The sequence below is a fragment of the Abramis brama genome, assembly GCF_963993115.1.
Source record: "Abramis brama genome assembly, chromosome: 18".
Taxonomy (NCBI): domain Eukaryota; kingdom Metazoa; phylum Chordata; class Actinopteri; order Cypriniformes; family Leuciscidae; genus Abramis; species Abramis brama.
Window position 1 is genome coordinate 26,439,570 of NC_139980.1, and position 18,649 is coordinate 26,458,218.

At 37.5% G+C, this 18,649-nt stretch overlaps 1 protein-coding gene across 1 annotated transcript in view; it reads left to right on the forward strand.

Annotated features, from left to right (window-relative positions):
• The window catches only part of aig1 (androgen-induced 1 (H. sapiens)), a 41,676-nt gene that overhangs the window by 13,019 nt on the left and 10,008 nt on the right, over positions 1–18,649 (forward strand). The window contains exon 3 of the mRNA XM_084091238.1: positions 251–352. Within this exon, the coding sequence (XP_083947364.1) occupies positions 251–352 (102 nt within the window). The remainder of the gene's footprint in view (positions 1–250; positions 353–18,649) is intronic.

The window sequence follows — 18,649 nt, forward strand, 5'->3', positions numbered from 1 at the left end:
GCAAAAACAACTATATCATGTCATATATCATATATCGTATTTTGATACAAGATTTTGGTCATATCACATACCATACATAGTCTACTCATCTCATTAATATTAAGGGATTGCTATAAAAAATTACTTTAAAAAGTACAAATTCTACTGTGATAAAATGCTGATAAAATGAACTCAAACTGCTAACGGAATATGTTTATTTTTTTGTGATTTGATGATTATTTATCAGTTTTTCTTTCTTTTCGTTTTGCAGTTTGTGGTGACTATGTTCTGGGCTCTTTACCTATATGACAGAGATTTGGTTTACCCAAGACTCCTGGACAACTTTATACCACAGTGGCTAAACCATGGCATGGTGAGTGGGCAATTGCTTTTTTCCCCCTTTTTTTTTCTAGAAAATACAAGACTGTATATATAATTCACTCTCAGACTGGAACAAAAGAAAAAAGCACATTTTGTTTTTTATAATCTCTTGGGCCACATTGACATCAGATGTGAAAATGGCAGTTGTTGTGCAATCGTTCATTTCAGTCCGCTGGAACAAAAGCTGTAAGGTGGGGTCAAAAAGTGGCAGATCTTGTTTTTATGACAGGTAAGTGTTCTGAACTGAAGTGTGGCTGCATTATTGTCTGGTGTGTAATTTCAGAAGCAAATAGCAAATGTGGCTCTCTTGGCATCAATGAGCAAGTATGTGTACATAAACATATTGTTATGAATGCATCATTAAACTATCTACAGAACTGAAAAGACTTCACTGCAATTAGTCTCTTGAGTCTCCACAAGAAATATTTAATAACCTAAACGCTTCCATATTGAATCCTTTTTTAATCTGCTGAAGTGGCCTTGACGAAAGAGGTTTTGGGACCTAGAGGCTTCTGATAGATTGATAGGAAATACAGCTCAGAATGAGGCTATTACTGGAAACGTGGTTGGATGTCTCAGTCGTCGCTAATCACAGGATGTATTCAGTTGACTTGGGTATAGCCCGGGGCCAATGACAACACACGTAGCAGTTGCTAGGGAAACATGTCTCGGTTATTAATCAAAATGAATGTAACCTTTGAGCCTAATCAGAAATCGCCTCTATCTTTAATGTGCAGTGGCATTGTGAAATCATATGCAATTGGATTTTCCGCAGGGTTTTTAAACCTTTCAACATTTGTCATTAATACACATTAGAGAGTACATGCTTTTTTTAGGTTTGCTTGTTAGGTATGTATGTGCTAAAAACTAAAATTTCTTTGCTTCATTTTTCTCTAATGTTAGATCAGTGATTATCAACTGGTAGATTGTGACTCAAAAATGGGTTGAGAGTCTGTTCTAGTCAAAGACAGCTGGGGAAAAAGCAATGCAAATAATAAAAAGTAAATGCAAACGTAAAAGCTATGATCATATTGTTAGGATAGAAAACAAACAAAAAAATGGTTCAACCCCAAATTTACATCATTGGTTGAGCTGATAATGCTAATTGGGGGTTTTTAAAATGAAGAGAATGCTCTTTCCTGCTAGTCAGTGGTTTTCTCCAGCCGGAGATCAGTACAGTTGGGCTTGCTGAGGGTTGACCCACGGGAGAGAACTACCTTCCAGCTGAGAACAATTTGTGCTATGCAAAACGTTCCAGATTATCCCGCCTGCGACCGAAAGAGGGTTACTCCATTGTAAATATTTTGAAGCATTCCATGGTACCACATTTGTTTGTTTACCCATGTTGCCATGGCAACTTCCTTCTGTTCACTGGCTGCTCTGACAAAGAAACCGTGATTAAGCCTTGTTACTGTTTTAGGCAGAATCAAGCACAATCAAAAGCTGTGGCCTAAGCATTTGTTCTAGAGATAGACAGATTGTTAATGTGACAGATATTCTTTACAGATATTCACACGAAAAATAAATATTTCAAAAATGAGGACCATTCAGACTGCAAAACAACTTTGCAGAAATATAAATAATAATAATAATAATAATGATTTTCTTAAAATGATACGATTATTAACTTACATAAATTATAACAATAAAATTATACAAAAAATAAATATGATTTTTTTTTAAATGAAACCCATTTAGACTGCAAAACAACTTTAAATAAATAGAAATAATAAAAATGTAACAATTTATTAACTTACATAAATTATAACAATACAATTATAATATTAAATATAAATATGAAAACTATTTAAAAAATGAAGACCATTTAGAGTGCAAAACAACTTTTGTTTAATAATACTAATAATAATTTTCTTAAAATTGCACAATTTATTAACTTACTCAAATTATAAGAATACAATTAGGCCTATAATATTAAAACATACAAAAATCTTTTTTAAAATGAACACCATTTAGACTGCAAAACAACTTTTTCAGAAATAGAAATAATAATAAAAATGATAATAATAATTATTATTTTCTTAAAATTATACAATTTGTCAACTAACATATGTTATAACAATAGAATGTATAATATTAAAAAATAAATATGAAAAATATAGAAAATTAAGACCATTTAGACGCAAAACAACAATAATACATATAATAATTAATACTATTCTTAAAATTATTATATTGATATTTGAACTATCATAAATTATAACAACAAAATTATAATATTAACTAAATGATTAATAGATTACAATGTTTATATGGGAATTATTATTTTAAGATAATAATAATAATTATTATTATATTTTGTATTATTGTAGTCTAATGATCATTTAGTTATTGTGTCAAAAAACACAAATATAACAAATCAATTTGGCATATTGGTATCAAAAACTTGGATATATCAATCTATCTTTTAATTTATACCTGTGCCTGTCAGTGAAACCCCCACAGCAGGGCATTTATGAATCATTTACACCTTGATGCATTGAAAGAGAGAGAGGCTGCTTTTCACAGGCTTCCTTAGAAATTAGGCCACAATAGACAAACTACAATAGAGATGGGTGACTGCTCCTTTTAAGTCATTGTATTTGAACACACTAGACATATTTATATTTATGCTGGTGCATACAGCTCATAGCTACAAAGTCCTTTGAAACTGTCAGGGACTTTCTAGATATATGTAGACACATGCAAAAATTTGTGAATATTAATCACATCACTAGAATTTAAAAACTTTGCCTCTGTAAGTGCAGACAGGAAGTGACATGAAAAGATAAAACAAAAAAACAATACTTTCCCCCAAGTGACAAGGGAAAGGACATTTTCCCTGTTTTGAAGCTGTCAGCAGCATTGTTGTATATTTGGCAAGCTTATCAAGACTCATAATGTGGTGATAACAATCGAAACAGAGCCACTTCACTAGGACTTAAAGAGGCCACTACTAAACTTTCATGGCATCATCGGGAGGCAGTTTACCTGCGTCAAAGTATCTGTGACAATAATCCTGTCTCTGCTTTGTGATTACTCTGCCTGCAGAGAGGGGCCTGTCAGAAGAGCGTTGCACTGCTCTAATGTTAATGCCAGTGGCCTCCCGCTGAGCAGCCCCCACGTTCAAAGCCACTCGCTCCAAATGCGTACCACAAATAAACATCTTACACCTACTTAGAAAAAACACCACTGCTGCACATCTCAAAATAAAAGTACAAAAGAACCTGAGAGGCCGACTTCCCACGTGAAGGTATTTTCTGGACTAGCCTACGTATTGCTCAGTCTGAGCTCTTAGCGTTAACTTTCCTCATATTTAATTCAGCGGGTAGGTTCACGGTAGCTTTTAAGCGATACAGGTCATTGTGCACGGGGGCTTTTATGACTGATTACCTGTGGTAAACAACCCCAACTTCTCCGTCGCTCTTTTATTCACACTGCTAATTGTTCGAGGGAAACAAACGCGATACACAGCAATTCCTTTTCCACAGCATGACCTTGAACGTACTTCGTTCTGCTAATTAATCATGCAGTAAGTTCAAAGAGAATGTCATCAATATTTATGACTGACTAACAGTTTCAAAACCATGCTGCAACAGAGAACAGGAATTTTTATGCAAGTATCCCATTTTAGGTCAGTTGGCACCCAGTTATATTAGTTACATCCTCTAGGCCATTAAGATCTGTACAAAGGTTTCGGTTAACTATTCCCAAGTCTTGTCTAAAATCAAAAGGAGGTTCTCTGTTGCAGCTCATCGCTTATTGAAAAAGTCTTTTCTCACTTGCATTCTACTGTACTTAATTTTGTGTCATTTTGTATTTGTCTTGTACTTGGTTTCATTATCCTAGATTGCATAAATGTGTTAGTGTAAACCTCACTCCCATCCCGGTCACGGCACCAAATGTAACCAGTCCAACTCGACCCGCCCTGGGTTGTTTCTCCCAAAAGCATCGTTCGCCAACTATATTCGCAAGTTCCGTTGTTATCAGGGGTGCGTTTCCCAAAAGCATTGTTAGCCAACTATGGTAGCAAGTTCCGTCGTTATCAGCATAGTTCAACGAGTCGGTGTTTCCCGAAACCATAGTTAACGAACATTCGCAAACAGCATCGCAAAGTTGTGTGTTTAGAAGCATGGTTAGAAGCATAGTTTCTTGTTTGCATGACATTTGGACTCAATGAATCCTTATCTTGAGTCAAATAAGCAAGTTGACATTCAGTACAATCTATATATTTTATTTAGAATACATACAAATGTCATTTACATCTTTTAGTTTGTCAAGAGATTTAAAGCACCGTTTTTGAAGAGTGCGCATTTTGGTACATAATCTGGAAATAAAGCAAAATGAGAAAATATGAGAAATAGTCCTCAGATGCCATGTCGTAATTTATAGCAAAATATCTAGCGTTAATTCAATCTCAAACAGATTAATTAAAAGTAGTTATTACTCCACCACCTGCGTGACATCATTCACCAATGTGGTTGGAATGACCAATTTCCGACAATACGGTTTCGGGAAACAGTTGTGACCAGCTAGTAGATTTCTTCAATGATGCATCGTACTATGGTGGTTAAGCAGGGAGTTACGTCATTGTATGGGAAACACACCCCTGAGCGGGATTCGAACCATGGTGTGGGAGGCGGGCGTGCTAACAAGGACGCTAAACGCTAACGCGCCTCTTGAGGCCAGAGGAGTGAGGTTTACACGCACAGCTCTTACTGGCCTACGTCCGTTACATTAGGTTCTGGAATGTAAAGCATTTTGGCCAACATGTGTTGTTTTTAAATGTGCTATATAAATAAATGTGATTGATTGATTGATTGAGCAATGAATTCCAGTTGCAATTCCAGCTTCTCTTGGCCTGTAAAGAAAAACTCACACTGAGAGGAGGAACCAGACTTCACAGGCTCTCTCTTTTTCTAATTGTCTCTCAACCTGTCAGTGGCATTTCTCAACAATTCCTTCTTCTGGATTTGTGGGATGTTGTTTAGAGAAGAAAATAGCTGTGCCCACAGGCCAATTTGAAGAGTGCTCTCCTCCGAAAATTGTCTCTAACTGTATGCTCCCACTGTTTAGACTGTGGGGATAAGTGTTTCACCATTTACAGTAACAAGAATCCATCCTCCGAGAGAGAGAGGAGAAATACATCCATGTGACTGAAATCGATCAATGCCACAGTCCATGGCTGCGCTAAACTGATGGACTCCAGTGGTGTTTTCTCTGAATCTAATAACATGTTTGGTTTGCCACTGTCAGAGGAACCTCAGACAGACTAGTTTCTGCTTAACCAATGGTATTACCCAGACCGTCTTTAGGATACCGCAAGGATAAGAACCAGATGTCAGAGCATATTAGATTATTTTTCAGGATGTTACACTTTACAATTTTATATATAAAAAAAGAAAATTGCAAACAGTGCTTTAGGGGTACAGGGACAAGTCACTGGGACAAGTTGTCACTTGTTACCTTATCTAACTGTAAAGGATGTATATTGGTACTTTGGTAAATATTGGTAAAATCTTTCATCATTTACTCACCTCCATGTCAATCCAAACCTGTATGACTTTTGTGAAACACAAAAAAAAAAACTTGGTTTTCGTCCAAACCAAGTCAGTGGAGTAAGTGATGATAAAATACACCTAAATTCAATATTATTCTGGCATAAACTGGATGGAAACTACCCACAATTATTAAACTGGCCAAGTATACCAACCAAAATGGCTGCCTGACAACTAGAAATTACAATTTATGTAGGCTAGTATTCACTTGCAATGGCCAGAACCTGATTCATATGTGTATTATTGAATGTATTAGTCTCCATTAATGTAAAATACAGTAAGTCAGGCTGTTGACAGATTGCCACCTGGTGGTCGTTGCCAACTTGGGTACTGGTAGCGTACAAGCTCAGACTGTAATTCCCCAGATTGCTGCAAGATGCAGAATCATTTTAATGACATGTTAAAACATGGCTCCCCTTCATTATGGCCATTGAGGTTTCCCTGCAAAAGCCTTTGTCCCATGGCTTGCCATTCCTCATATGCAATGAAGTATAGTGAAACAAAATAAATCATCATTTTTGTGGTATTTTCCACAGTGGAGTGCCACCGTCATCTTCCATAGAACATTTACCCGCGGATTCTTTCATGCATCGCCGGAGGACGCACGCTTTGATCTTATATCAGGCTGGCAGAGAAACAAAGTGTCTCAGTTTTGTTGCAAGGAGCGTAGTGCAGTCAGTGGTTGCACTGTTGAACATAAAGGAGAGGTCAGTATTATTATTGTTAACAAACTGGGGGAAAACATTTTTTTCTTATCTGAAATAAAAACATAAATGAAAAAAAAAACACATTTTCTTAATAAAATACAAATAACATACATTATTTCAGGATTAGTTTTTAATACATAATAGATTATAAATCTCTACATTAAACATGAAAATGCTACTCTATAGCAATAATTCTAGACTGTGCTGAAAAAACACAGTGTCAATTTTTTTTTATTATTATACAAATTAGCATATTAACTTTGGCGGCCATAAAAAAAATGGACTAAAATAGAAACAAAATACTAAAAAACAGTGCAACTAAATAAGAAACTAGAAAATGACTTTAAGACTAACTAAAATATAATAAAAATAACAAAGAAATTATTTCAATATTACTTTTTGATACACCTTGAAACCTTTACAACTCTCTTACATTAAAAATGAAAATGCCACGAGACTGCAACAATACTAGAAGATTTTAGAACAAACATTTTAGCTTGCATATTAACTTTGGCAGCCCTAAAAAAAAAAAACTTAGTACTATAATAAAAAACAGTGCAACTAAATACAAAACCAGAAAACATGAACGATTATTTAATTATTTCAATACTATCTAATATAAAATAAAACATAACTAATACATTATTTTAATGTGAAAATGTCACTAAATACCAATAATACTGTGCTGGGAAAAAAAGTATGCTGTTAAAGAGTTTTAAATGATACCAGCTAGTGCATTAGCGTCTTTGGCAGCCCTACAAAAAAAAAAAAAAAAAAAGTTACAACAATGAAACAGTGAAAAGGGTGGTACGTCTGAAGTGTGTTTGTTAATGCGAATGCTGTATTGGTCAAGAATGCTTGTTAGAACTCTAAAAAAGCATTCTATTAACATGACAGCATCTCTGTAAATTCCCCTCATTGTGATTTCACCATGTACGTTGTTCTGCATTAAAGAGCGGCTGCTCTTGTTTTCTCTGTCATTGTGCTGTGGTGTTAGCGTTATCTTTTTGCTTGGCAACCATCTCACTCACTAAAGCTCTAGATTGACAGGAGGGATCTGGTTGTTTTGTCTGGCAAGCCTCCAGCCACTTACTAAGGACATAATGTGCTAAGGTCTTATGCAATGAGGCTGCGTTGCAAGTAACCCAGCATAGTGAAGTCAAATTAATTATAATATCCTGATGTTTTATCACAGACCTGTTACATTTTGTTTGAAAACCAAAAAGACATGCAACATCGAAGGGCTTTGACAGGGTTTTTTTTTTGAAGGGCTCTTAAGCTGGATTTTTGCAAATGCTATTTGATTATATCTGATTACAATGGTCAGGTCCTAATGCGTTATGGATTAAATTAAAGCAAGCTGTGATGGAGAGCAAATTAAAGCAGGATCAGTGCACTGCATTAGAGTGTTGAGGGACAAATTAAGCCTAGATCAGCATCCTGTCATGTGATAGGCCAAAGAGCAGCTACCAAACCAACACACACTTCTTGGCTCAGGGAAATAAAAAGGCCCATCATGCCAGCAGTGTATCCACGCTTGCCAGAGAGCATCCCTGCAGCTGTGCCAGGCGTATACTGAGCCAAAATAGCCTGTCATAACAAGAGATCATCTCCCCTAGAGACTGCCAGCAGAATCCAGCGTTCTGTTCAAACGCAAAAACACAACTGCCTCTAATCAAGCAGACAGGGAAAAAACATATTATGATTTATTTTTACAAATTGTTCAAAGTGATCTCATGAGTTTTTGTGTGTATTTTCTACGTAAAGTGTGGTTCTACCAAACATACATTTACTTATGTTTTCATACACACTGAAACGTATAATATAGACATATTGACCGCAGTAAAATGTCAATTATTTACGTGAACAACTTTTACACATACAGATGTGCACGAATTCTTATTTATCAATATTAAAATAACACAAATAAACTTAATGTATTTAATCTCACCCAATGTCTTTGCTGCTTTGCTCCTAGATAAACATCACATTTCTGTGTCTTTTTTTTTAGTTCTTGAGTAAGAATGATGAACTTTTCCCAAATGGCACACTTCATTGCACCTAAGGTCTTGTGGACTTGCAATGGCTGCCGTGTGCACGCGCGTGTCCGTTAAGTCCATGAGACCGTAGAGTGCCCCATTTGTCATTTTAGGTTTAAGAGGGTTGCTCGCAAGCGCCCCCTTTGCGGTCGATATGCACTTTTGTCGAACCCGCACTGAAGCGAGCTCCGCAGCAGACTTCTTCCAAACAGTCAAAGCTGAGTTACGTCAAGTAAGTGTGTACACGTAGGAAGACCGTGAGTGCTTAGGGTGCCATCTGGGACAGGGCCCTCTTATGCATCCTATTCTTCTGCAATCCAGAATGGCTACACAGCTGAAAGGTTTGTTTGTGCTGCGCCCTCTACTGTACAGGCGTGAATTTGCATTTCCTTCAGCCTGAGACTTATTCATTTCACTTTTGGTGTGAAAGGGCTTTTGCATGCCAAAAATAGCCAAAACCATTTTTTGTCATTAAAAAACAAACAAGCAAGCCCTGCCCAGATGAGAAAAAGTAATGCAAAGGTAACATAATGCATTACTTTCTATAAAAAGTAACTAAGTAACACAATTAGTTACTTTTTTAGGGAGCAACGCAATATATTACTTTTAAAAGTAACTTTCCCCAACACTTTTATCACGACGACAGGTGTCTAGTTGACAACTACATCAGGGGCAGGTTCATCTAGCCTCCCTGGACCCGTTTTTCATTGATACTCAGTTTGCTTTAAGGTTTGCTTTGCAGGTCAGAGAACAAGACCTGTGGATGATGACATGAAAGACAATGAACAATGTCTCTTTCAGCCAAACCAAGGGGTCCTATTAACAATACCCCCTCTGAGGGGCCACTCAAGGGCTATCATGAATCCATTTACAAAAAAAAGGCAAAATGAGATAAGATATTAGATTCAGACTACAGGCAAATCTGATTTATTTTTTTCAAATCTGATTTTTTCAGCCAGACTTTCTGCACTATTAATTGTGTGTCCAGACATAACCAACCTATCTACATGGGTTGCTTTGGTGATGACATAGGCGTACCATGATGAGGCTTCCGAAACAGAGGCAGAAAAAATGGAGGTGCATCATTTCGCTCTCCAAATAAGCGCCCTATTGAGTTGCGGTGCATAACACCTGGAGTATTGTGATGTTCCATGCTGTAGTCACGGCTGTAATCTTTGAAGATACTGGTTGAATACTGTTTGAATACGCCATTTCCGTCACCGATTTTGACGTTATCGTTGTGTGTCACATTAAGAGTTATACAAATTTGAAATCCGTTTTGAGCAGGCGGAACGTCCAGACTGAGAAGCATCTGTAAAAATATGATTGAAATCGCAAACCACCTCCAAATGGGGTTTGAATCAGATTTTGCAATCCAGACTTTCAAAAACAGTTTTTTTTGCAGGCAGTCTGAACATAGCCGTAGTCTTGTTTTCAGAGAAATGTAACTTGAGTGAGATTTATGCTTAAAAAAAGAAGAAGAAAAAAACAATTTTCTAATGGGATAAGGAACAAAAATTAAACAAGTTTTATTTTTCTCACTGGCCATTTTTTTTTTCATTTTAAGCATTAAAAATTACACTATTATTTAGATGGATTTCTCTGAAAACAAGACTTGTAAGGATGTTTAGATATTCACATTGTAGCCCTACTCCAACTTAAAATAGCATGCACTTACATTTTTGGCTTGAGATGTGCTAGTAATTACACTAATAAAAATTGTAATATCTATATACAGTGGGGAGAACAAGTATTTGATACACTGCCGATTTTGCAGGTTTTCCTACTTACAAAGCATGTAGAGGTCTGTAATTTTTATCAGAGGTACACTTCAACTGTGAGAGACGGAATCTAAAACAAAAATCCAGAAAATCACATTGTATGATTTTTAAATAATTAATTTGCATTTTATTGCATGACATAAGTATTTGATCACCTACCAACCAGTAAGAATTCCGGCTCTCACAGACCTGTTAGTTTTTCTTTAAGAAGTCCTCCTGTTCTCCACTCATTACCTGTATTAACTGCACCTGTTTGAACTTGTTACCTGTATAAAAGACACCTGTCCACACACTCAATCAAACAGACTCCAACCTCTCCACAATGGCCAAGACCAGAGAGCTGTGTAAGGACATCAGGGATAAAATTGTAGACCTGCACAAGGCTGGGATGGGCTACAGGACAATAGGCAAGCAGCTTGGTGAGAAGGCAACAGCTGTTGGCGCAATTATTAGAAAATGGAAGAAGTTCAAGATGACGGTCAATTTCCATCGCTCTGGGGCACCATGCAAGATCTCACCTCGTGGGGCATCAATGATCATGAGGAAGGTGAGGGATCAGCCCAGAACTACACGGCAAGACCTGGTCAATGACCTGAAGCGAGCTGGGACCAAAGTCTCAAAGAAAACCATTAGTAACACACTACGCCGTCATGGATTAAAATCCTGCAGTGCACGCAAGGTCCCCCTGCTCAAGCCAGCGCATGTCCAGGCCTGTCTGAAGTTTGCCAATGACCATCTGGATGATCCAGAGGAGGAATGGGAGAAGGTCATGTGGTCTGATGAGACAAAAATAGAGCTTTTTGGTCTAAACTCCACTCGCCGTGTTTGGAGGAAGAAGAAGGATGAGTACAACCCCAAGAACACCATCCCAACCGTGAACCATGGAGGTGGAAACATCATTCTTTGGGGATGCTTTTCTGCAAAGGGGACAGGAAGACTGCACCGTATTGAGGGGAGGATGGATGGGGCCATGTATCGCAAGATCTTGGCCAACAACCTCCTTCCCTCAGTAAGAGCATTGAAGATGGGTCGTGGCTCCGTAAGAAGCATCTCAAGGTCCTGGAGTGGCCTAGCCAGTCTCCAGACCTGAACCCAATAGAAAATCTTTGGAGGGAGCTGAAAGTCTGTATTGCCCAGCGACAGCCCCGAAACCTGAAGGATCTGGAGAAGGTCTGTATTGAGGAGTGGGCCAAGATCCCTGCTGCAGTGTGTGCAAACCTGGTCAAGAACTACAGGAAACGTATGATCTCTGTAATTGCAAACAAAGGTTTCTGTACTAAATATTAAGTTCTGCTTTTTTTTCTGCTTGATGTATCAAATACTTATGTCATGCAATAAAATGCAAATGAATTACTTAAAAATCATACAATGTGATTTTCTGAATTTTTGTTTTAGATTCCGTCACTCACAGTTGAAGAGTACCTATGATAAAAATTACAGACTTCTACATGCTTTGTAAATGGGAAAACCTGCAAAATCGGCAGTGTATCAAATACTTGTTCTCCCCACTGTAAAATCAGAAAAATGGAGGCCTCACATTGACCTTTCTGAGTAAATGCAGACACTTAGGTCAGCGGTGAATTCTTTCAAATTATTAGCTGTGCATGTGCGTATCATCAAGGTGAACCGGGAGGTTTCAGCTGACAGTCAATGTGATTCGATGTGGTCTGAACTGGTTTTACATGGATGGAGGAGAGGAAACAGATGTGTTTTTCTGTTAAGATCAAGAGACAGATTGGGTTTTCACAGAACAAACCCAAAGTGTTAAACAACTGGTGCAAAGAGGCAAATACTACTATTTTCAATGATATTGATTCTCTACTGGCAAATAGTCTTGTGAAGTGCTTTCTGTTCAGCTATTTCCTTTGGTTTCCATAAGTGCTGGCAGATTACTTTATAAAGATCAATAATTGCCGGTCCATTTTTCTGGACGCTAATATTTCAAGGCATGGCGGTGTACAATGTCACCCTTGCACTCATGATTGAGTTGCCATGTTGAGCCTGGAAAAGTTACTAGGTGAAGTTCCTCCATCCAAACCCCGTCATTAAAACGAGTGCATAGCTGGCTCGCTAGCTCATCCTTAACAACTGGAAAAATATTTACCCATCTCAAACCAGTGAAAGACGGCCGTTTTGTAGTTTGCTTTCTTGCCCATTGTTGACAAAGTTGGCGAAGACGTTTTGACATTGGAGGAGCTGGAAAACATCTCTAGCTCAGAATTCTTGGAGTATATTCGACAGTAACCCCTGCTTTTAATTTGTGCATAGAAACATCTGTGTTCACACCAGTTTTGGTATAGCAGGCTGCCAGTGAAGTGCGATCAGCAGTGCATAATGAGCTTGTGAAATCTCGTCATGTTCCTCACATCGAAAAGTAGTCTCACGCATTATATTGGAGTCTTCTGCACTTGGTCTTGCTCAAAACTTGCTCACAGTTTTCTGGCTTGTAATTCTATTTCACTGTACGTTCTGTTATCATGGAGCAGGTGACAACAACAGTATTTATAAGTAACTTAATGTTTTGATTGTTTTGATAAAAACTCTCATTTATAAGAAAGAAATGTAGCTTAAAAATTATATACCCCAAAACAAAGATGAAAAACATGCATTGCAAAACAACTTTGTATAAATGATAATAATAATAATATAGGCTCCTTGTGACCCTGCAAAGGTTAAAGCGGTTTGGAAAATTAATTAATAGATAATAATATTAAGAAGAAGGAGAAGAAGAAGAAACTCATAATACATATTTTTTACATGTTAATTTATTTAAAACAAATACAAATCATTTCTGCATATTGATTATCAATGATTTTAAAATTAATATATTATTATTAATAATTGTATTATTACATTTTGCAGTCTCATTTCTTTAAAGCATAAATCATTTATGCATATCGATTATTGGTGATGATATTTATTTTACTATTAAGACTGAATAAATAATAACATAATAGATTACATATCATAAAAATACTACATATGTCAATCTGTACTTCAGTAATTGTATCTCACCATTCGTTCTGCTATCAGAGAGCGAGTGTTTGACACTCGAGCGGCATCAATGTGAAGTGCATGCAACACTTTCACTGGAACGGGAGGATATGGAGTCGATCCTGAGAGTATTTGACAAGGCCTGTCTTGCTTATAGTTCAGGGTCCTCTGAGTGAGTTTTGTTGGAGGGGATTTTCCGCAGACAGTCCAGGCATGCTTGCCAAAACCACAAGACTCCAAGAGCTTCTCAGCCTGGTGGTCAGAGAAAGAGAGCTGCCATGTTAAATTAAGACAAGGGCCCACAAACACAGGCTAAAATAAAACAAGTCTGGGTCACATTTAAGCGGAAAAAAATGCACCGTCAGGCCAAATCTACCGATACCCATCCAGCTGAGCGGGGACCTAAACAGGCTCTGCTTGTGGTAGTGGCTGTTTGCGGTGCAGCTCAGGATGGTATTTAGTGGGGATTCACACTGCCAAGGGGAGAAGGGCTAAGAGGTCATGTGAGCCCCTGTTGACTGGGAACCGTGGGGAGTATGTCACAACCAGCCTGGGAGGTTAAGCAGGGAAACCCAACACCCGACCTTGGGAGCACTCTCTCCGTCACACTATACCCTCTGTGAGCCTTCTATCAGGCGGCCCGCAGCACAGTTAGCACGCATATCTCCCGTTCGGATTCCACTGGGCTCTGATGCTTTGACAGATCGGGGCAAGCTGGTCTGTGATAAGACAGCAGTGCAAAGTGAATCATGGGCCTTAAACCAACTGGCTCATCTGTCACAAGTAACTCTATCCACAATACCAAACAAGCCGTAGTAGGTGTATTCATGACATCCCATTAATCATATTTGTCTTGTCTTTTCAAAAAGAACATGTCTGCTCTCTTTGCACAAATAATAATCCCTCTGGATTTCCAAGAAGAGCATTTTTTAGGCCTCTTTGTAATGGCATATTTTCTATATTCTATATGCTTTGTCTTTTTGTCAGCAATGACTAGTAAAGGGATGTAAATGGTTGACACATTCAATTTGATTACGATTGTTTGCCTTATACATCATGAAAAATCATTCAGCCCGATTCAGTCCCATTTGATTATTGAATGATTCATGATTATTTTCAAAAATATGCTGCTGAATACATAAATACCGTTCAAACGTTTAGGGACAGTACACATTTTTTAAAATAAATAAATACTTTTATTCTGAAAGAAATATTAAGCAGCACTTGTTTTCAACATTGATAATAAGATATGTTTCCTGAGCAGCAAATCAGCATATTAGAATGAAATATATTAAAATAGAAATTTTATTTTAAATTGCAACAATAAAAATTAGTTACTGTATTTTTGATCAAATAAATGCAGCCTAGTTAAAAAAATCTTACCAACCCCAAACTTTTGAATGGTAGTGTAATTTTAGATACATGTTAATCTAATAAGAAAGTTAATATTGTGTCGCTAATTCAAGCTACATTGTAGAATTAACAACTATATATTACTGGCAATTTACAGCAAATTTCTAAGTATATTGTGCAAATATTCCAGAATACACATAATAAATAAAAAAAATCACATTTGTGACCCTGGACCACAAAAACAGTCACATTTTTTGAAATTGAGACTTATACTCACATGAAAGCTGAATAAATAAGCTTTCCATTGATGTATGGTTTGTTAGGATAGGACAATATTTGGCCGAGATACAACTATTTGAAAAATCTTAATCTGAGGGTGCAAAAAAATCAAAGCATTGAGAAAATCTCCTTTAAAGTTGTCCATTTATGTTCTTGATTGTGCTTCATTCACTCACAAAAATAAATGTTTTATAAATTTACGGTTGGAAATTTATAAAATATCCTCATGGAACATGATCTTTACTTAATATCCTAATGATTTTGGCATAAAAGAAAAATCGATAATTTTGACCCATACAATGTATTGTTGGCTATTGCCACAAATATACCCGTGCGACTTGTGACTGGTTTTGTGATCCAGGGTCGCATTTGAGAAAGAAAACTACAACAGCTTATTTTGGTCAAATGGAGTCAGGCATTTATGAATAAAAAGGTATGCAGAAACCCAAACTCAGTGAAAGTAATCTGAGGCGGCATCTGTAAAGCATAGGGTATTATTATAGTCATCATAATCGATTATTAAATTCCATAATCAATGCATTGAGTTTTTATTACCAAATCAATGCATCATGATATATTTTATACCCCTCATGACAAACTATGTCCTTGGTTCAAGTGCAAAGTGGCAAACCAGAGCCAAATGCTAATGTGGCAGTAGCTGAAAGCCTTGACACTTTGACCACAGAGTGTTGGGTTAAATTCCCAACCAGGACGCAGCTGTGAAATCCTCGCATACGCCGTCTCACCACTGTCAGAAAACAAAACCAAGGAATTGTGCTGTTTAACAGACTCCAGGAGCTGGAAGGTTTGGGCAAAGGTTCTGCCAATGAGCATTTTCATCTGGAGCTCTCCATATCATGAAATAACTATCAGTGTCAGTGAGCATTAAAGTATAGCTTATCATTGATCACAAAGGATTAAGTGCGATCACCGTGCAGGCAGAGGGCTGTTCTTGGAGCTTTAGCTTTTTGCACCCACAGATATAATCTCTCTTAGTCTCGCTTTTCCCACATTGGCCAAATTTGGTCTATTCTGAGATCTGGCAGTTGTGCATCCATAACCACAACTTATAATTGCATGTGAGGTTATGATTATGATCATTTCCAATGAAACAGACACAATGTATGTAAAGATAGGGTCCTGGGGTCAAGCCGAACACTATTCCCAGAAGCAAGGCTGCGCTCGGTCTGTGAAGGAAAGTGTGAGAGACATTTTATGATGAAGATAGTCAAGCAGTAAGAAACTAATAAAGTGAAGCAATGGTTTATGCCAGAGGTCATGTGGAGTCAATAACATTAATAACAGGGTAACATGGGGGAAGATGCCCCCCTTAAGAACAATAATCAACTAGGCTATTATATTTAAAAATGAATTTAAATTTCATTGAATAATTGAATAACCAATGACAGATAACGCAGAATCCCTGTAAAAGAGATTAATCTGAAAGGTAAAATTATTCAGAGACTTATAGGCATATGAGTATTTACATATTTATTTGCCCGTATTTTAATTGAAGATATGTCATAATAGCAACACTATGGGCCCTATTTTAACGTTCTGAAACGCAAGTATCAAATGCGAAATGCAAGTAACTTTGTGGGCAGATCTCGGGCACTGTTGCTATTATACCAGTGGGATAAATGACTCTTGCGCCCGACGCAAATCTAAAATGGGTTGATCTGAACTACAGCTACATTACATTATATTACTCATAGGTGTGGTTTGGGCGTAACGTGAAATAAACCAATCAGAGCGACATCTCACATCTCACAGGCGCGCTTGTTCCATGGCGGATTGCTATTATAACGGCGGATTTGCCAGGCGCACGCCAGGAGCGGTTCACAGCCGAGGATACCGACGTTCTCGTTAGGGCCGTAAAAGACAGAGAAGTGACACTGTATGGGGATGGGAGAAACCCACCCAAATTAGCTTTGTTTAACAGGCGTATAATAATTTGGGCGTACACATAATTAAAATGTGTAAGCTAGATTTATGCCTATTTTTTTCCACATCTTCATGGACACCACAATGATTTCCCTCATGTGGAATATTTTTCCTTGTAATTATGTATGGTTTGCAAAAATGGCAACTGCTGCATCTGTGTAGATGAGAGAAGCAAAGTGTATGCGCGTTGTGCACACGCTACATTATGGCCAAGCATGCGTCCTTAAAATAGCATCTGAACACGCCAATGAAAACGCGCCACTGACTTTAGACTAGGTTTTTCCTGGTCTGTGCCGGAATTGTTTTCTGGAACTGCAAAATAGCACCAGGGAACGTTTGCGCCAGAACACGCCTCCTCTTTTCGCTGAACCGCCCCCGGGAGCGCAAGTTCATTCCCTAATTTACCGACGTGCGCCTGTCGAGGGAAAAGTCCACTGTGCGTCAGGTGCAAAATAGGAATGATACATGCGTCAGTGTACAAAGTCAGTTGCGCTGGGTGCAAGATAGGGCCCCATGAATGCAAATTGAATGATTTCACTTATCTAACCTATAGGTTTTAATAAAATTGAAGATGTCTGAAATCTACTTTTGAACTTTATGTTAATATTAAAAATCCTGCAATAAAATGTATCTCAGTTTCCACAAAAATATTAAGCAGTGACAAAAAATTTAAAACACTGATAATCCTGAGCAGTAAATCAGCATATTAGAATGATTTCTGAAGGATCGTGTGACTCTGACGACTGGAGTAATGACTGCTTAAAATTCAGCTTTGCCATCACAGGAATAAATTACATTTTAAAATATATTAATACTTCACACAAACTTTTTGAAAAAGCACCAGCCACTAGGGTGAATTTTATAAAGAACTCTGAAGAGCATTGGCAAATCATTAACAAGTTAGGCCTCATACTGTGTCCAATTAAACATTTTTGGCCTTCTTTGTTGTCATCTCTGTGTAAATATGTTTTTTGCTAGTTACAATTCACTTATTGGTATGCAGCTTCAAAACCCACGCCAATCTCTGCAGCCTGCTCAAGTGCTCAAGTACAGCCACAAGTCTCTCAGGATCAGCCTGGAGAGGTTGAGAGTCATTCCAGCAGATCATGAGGGGTTTTGATAGCGGGGCATTAATGATTAGCCCTCACTGTGATCTGCTGGATGGAATGTGTGTGGGTGAATGAGCTCCTTCAAGAATACTTCAGTGTTACATGCGTGCCGAGACACATCTCCACACCTCTAGAAGCGCACGTTCTTTGTTTTTTCTGCAGAGGTTTGGCATTATAGCAATTAGACCATAATCACCGTAATGAACAGAATAACCATCTATTATCCAAGTGCCAACTTTGACTCTCTGACTTGCTTCTGGGAACCGATGTAAAGGTTTTCTGAATCTCGCAAACTTGTCGCAAACATGTTTTGTAAATATTGTAAATATAGGGCAATTAACGATTAGGGAAAAATCATTATGGTGAAGAAAGACGTACACATGCACACAAGAAGAATAGAGAACACAAAAGTTTAGAGAGAGTATCCAATAATACTGCACTGAAAAAAAAATTAAAAATAAGGTGAAAGTAAGTAAATTATGTACAGCTTGATTCTCCTTTGAATGTATATATAAAATTTAATTTAAT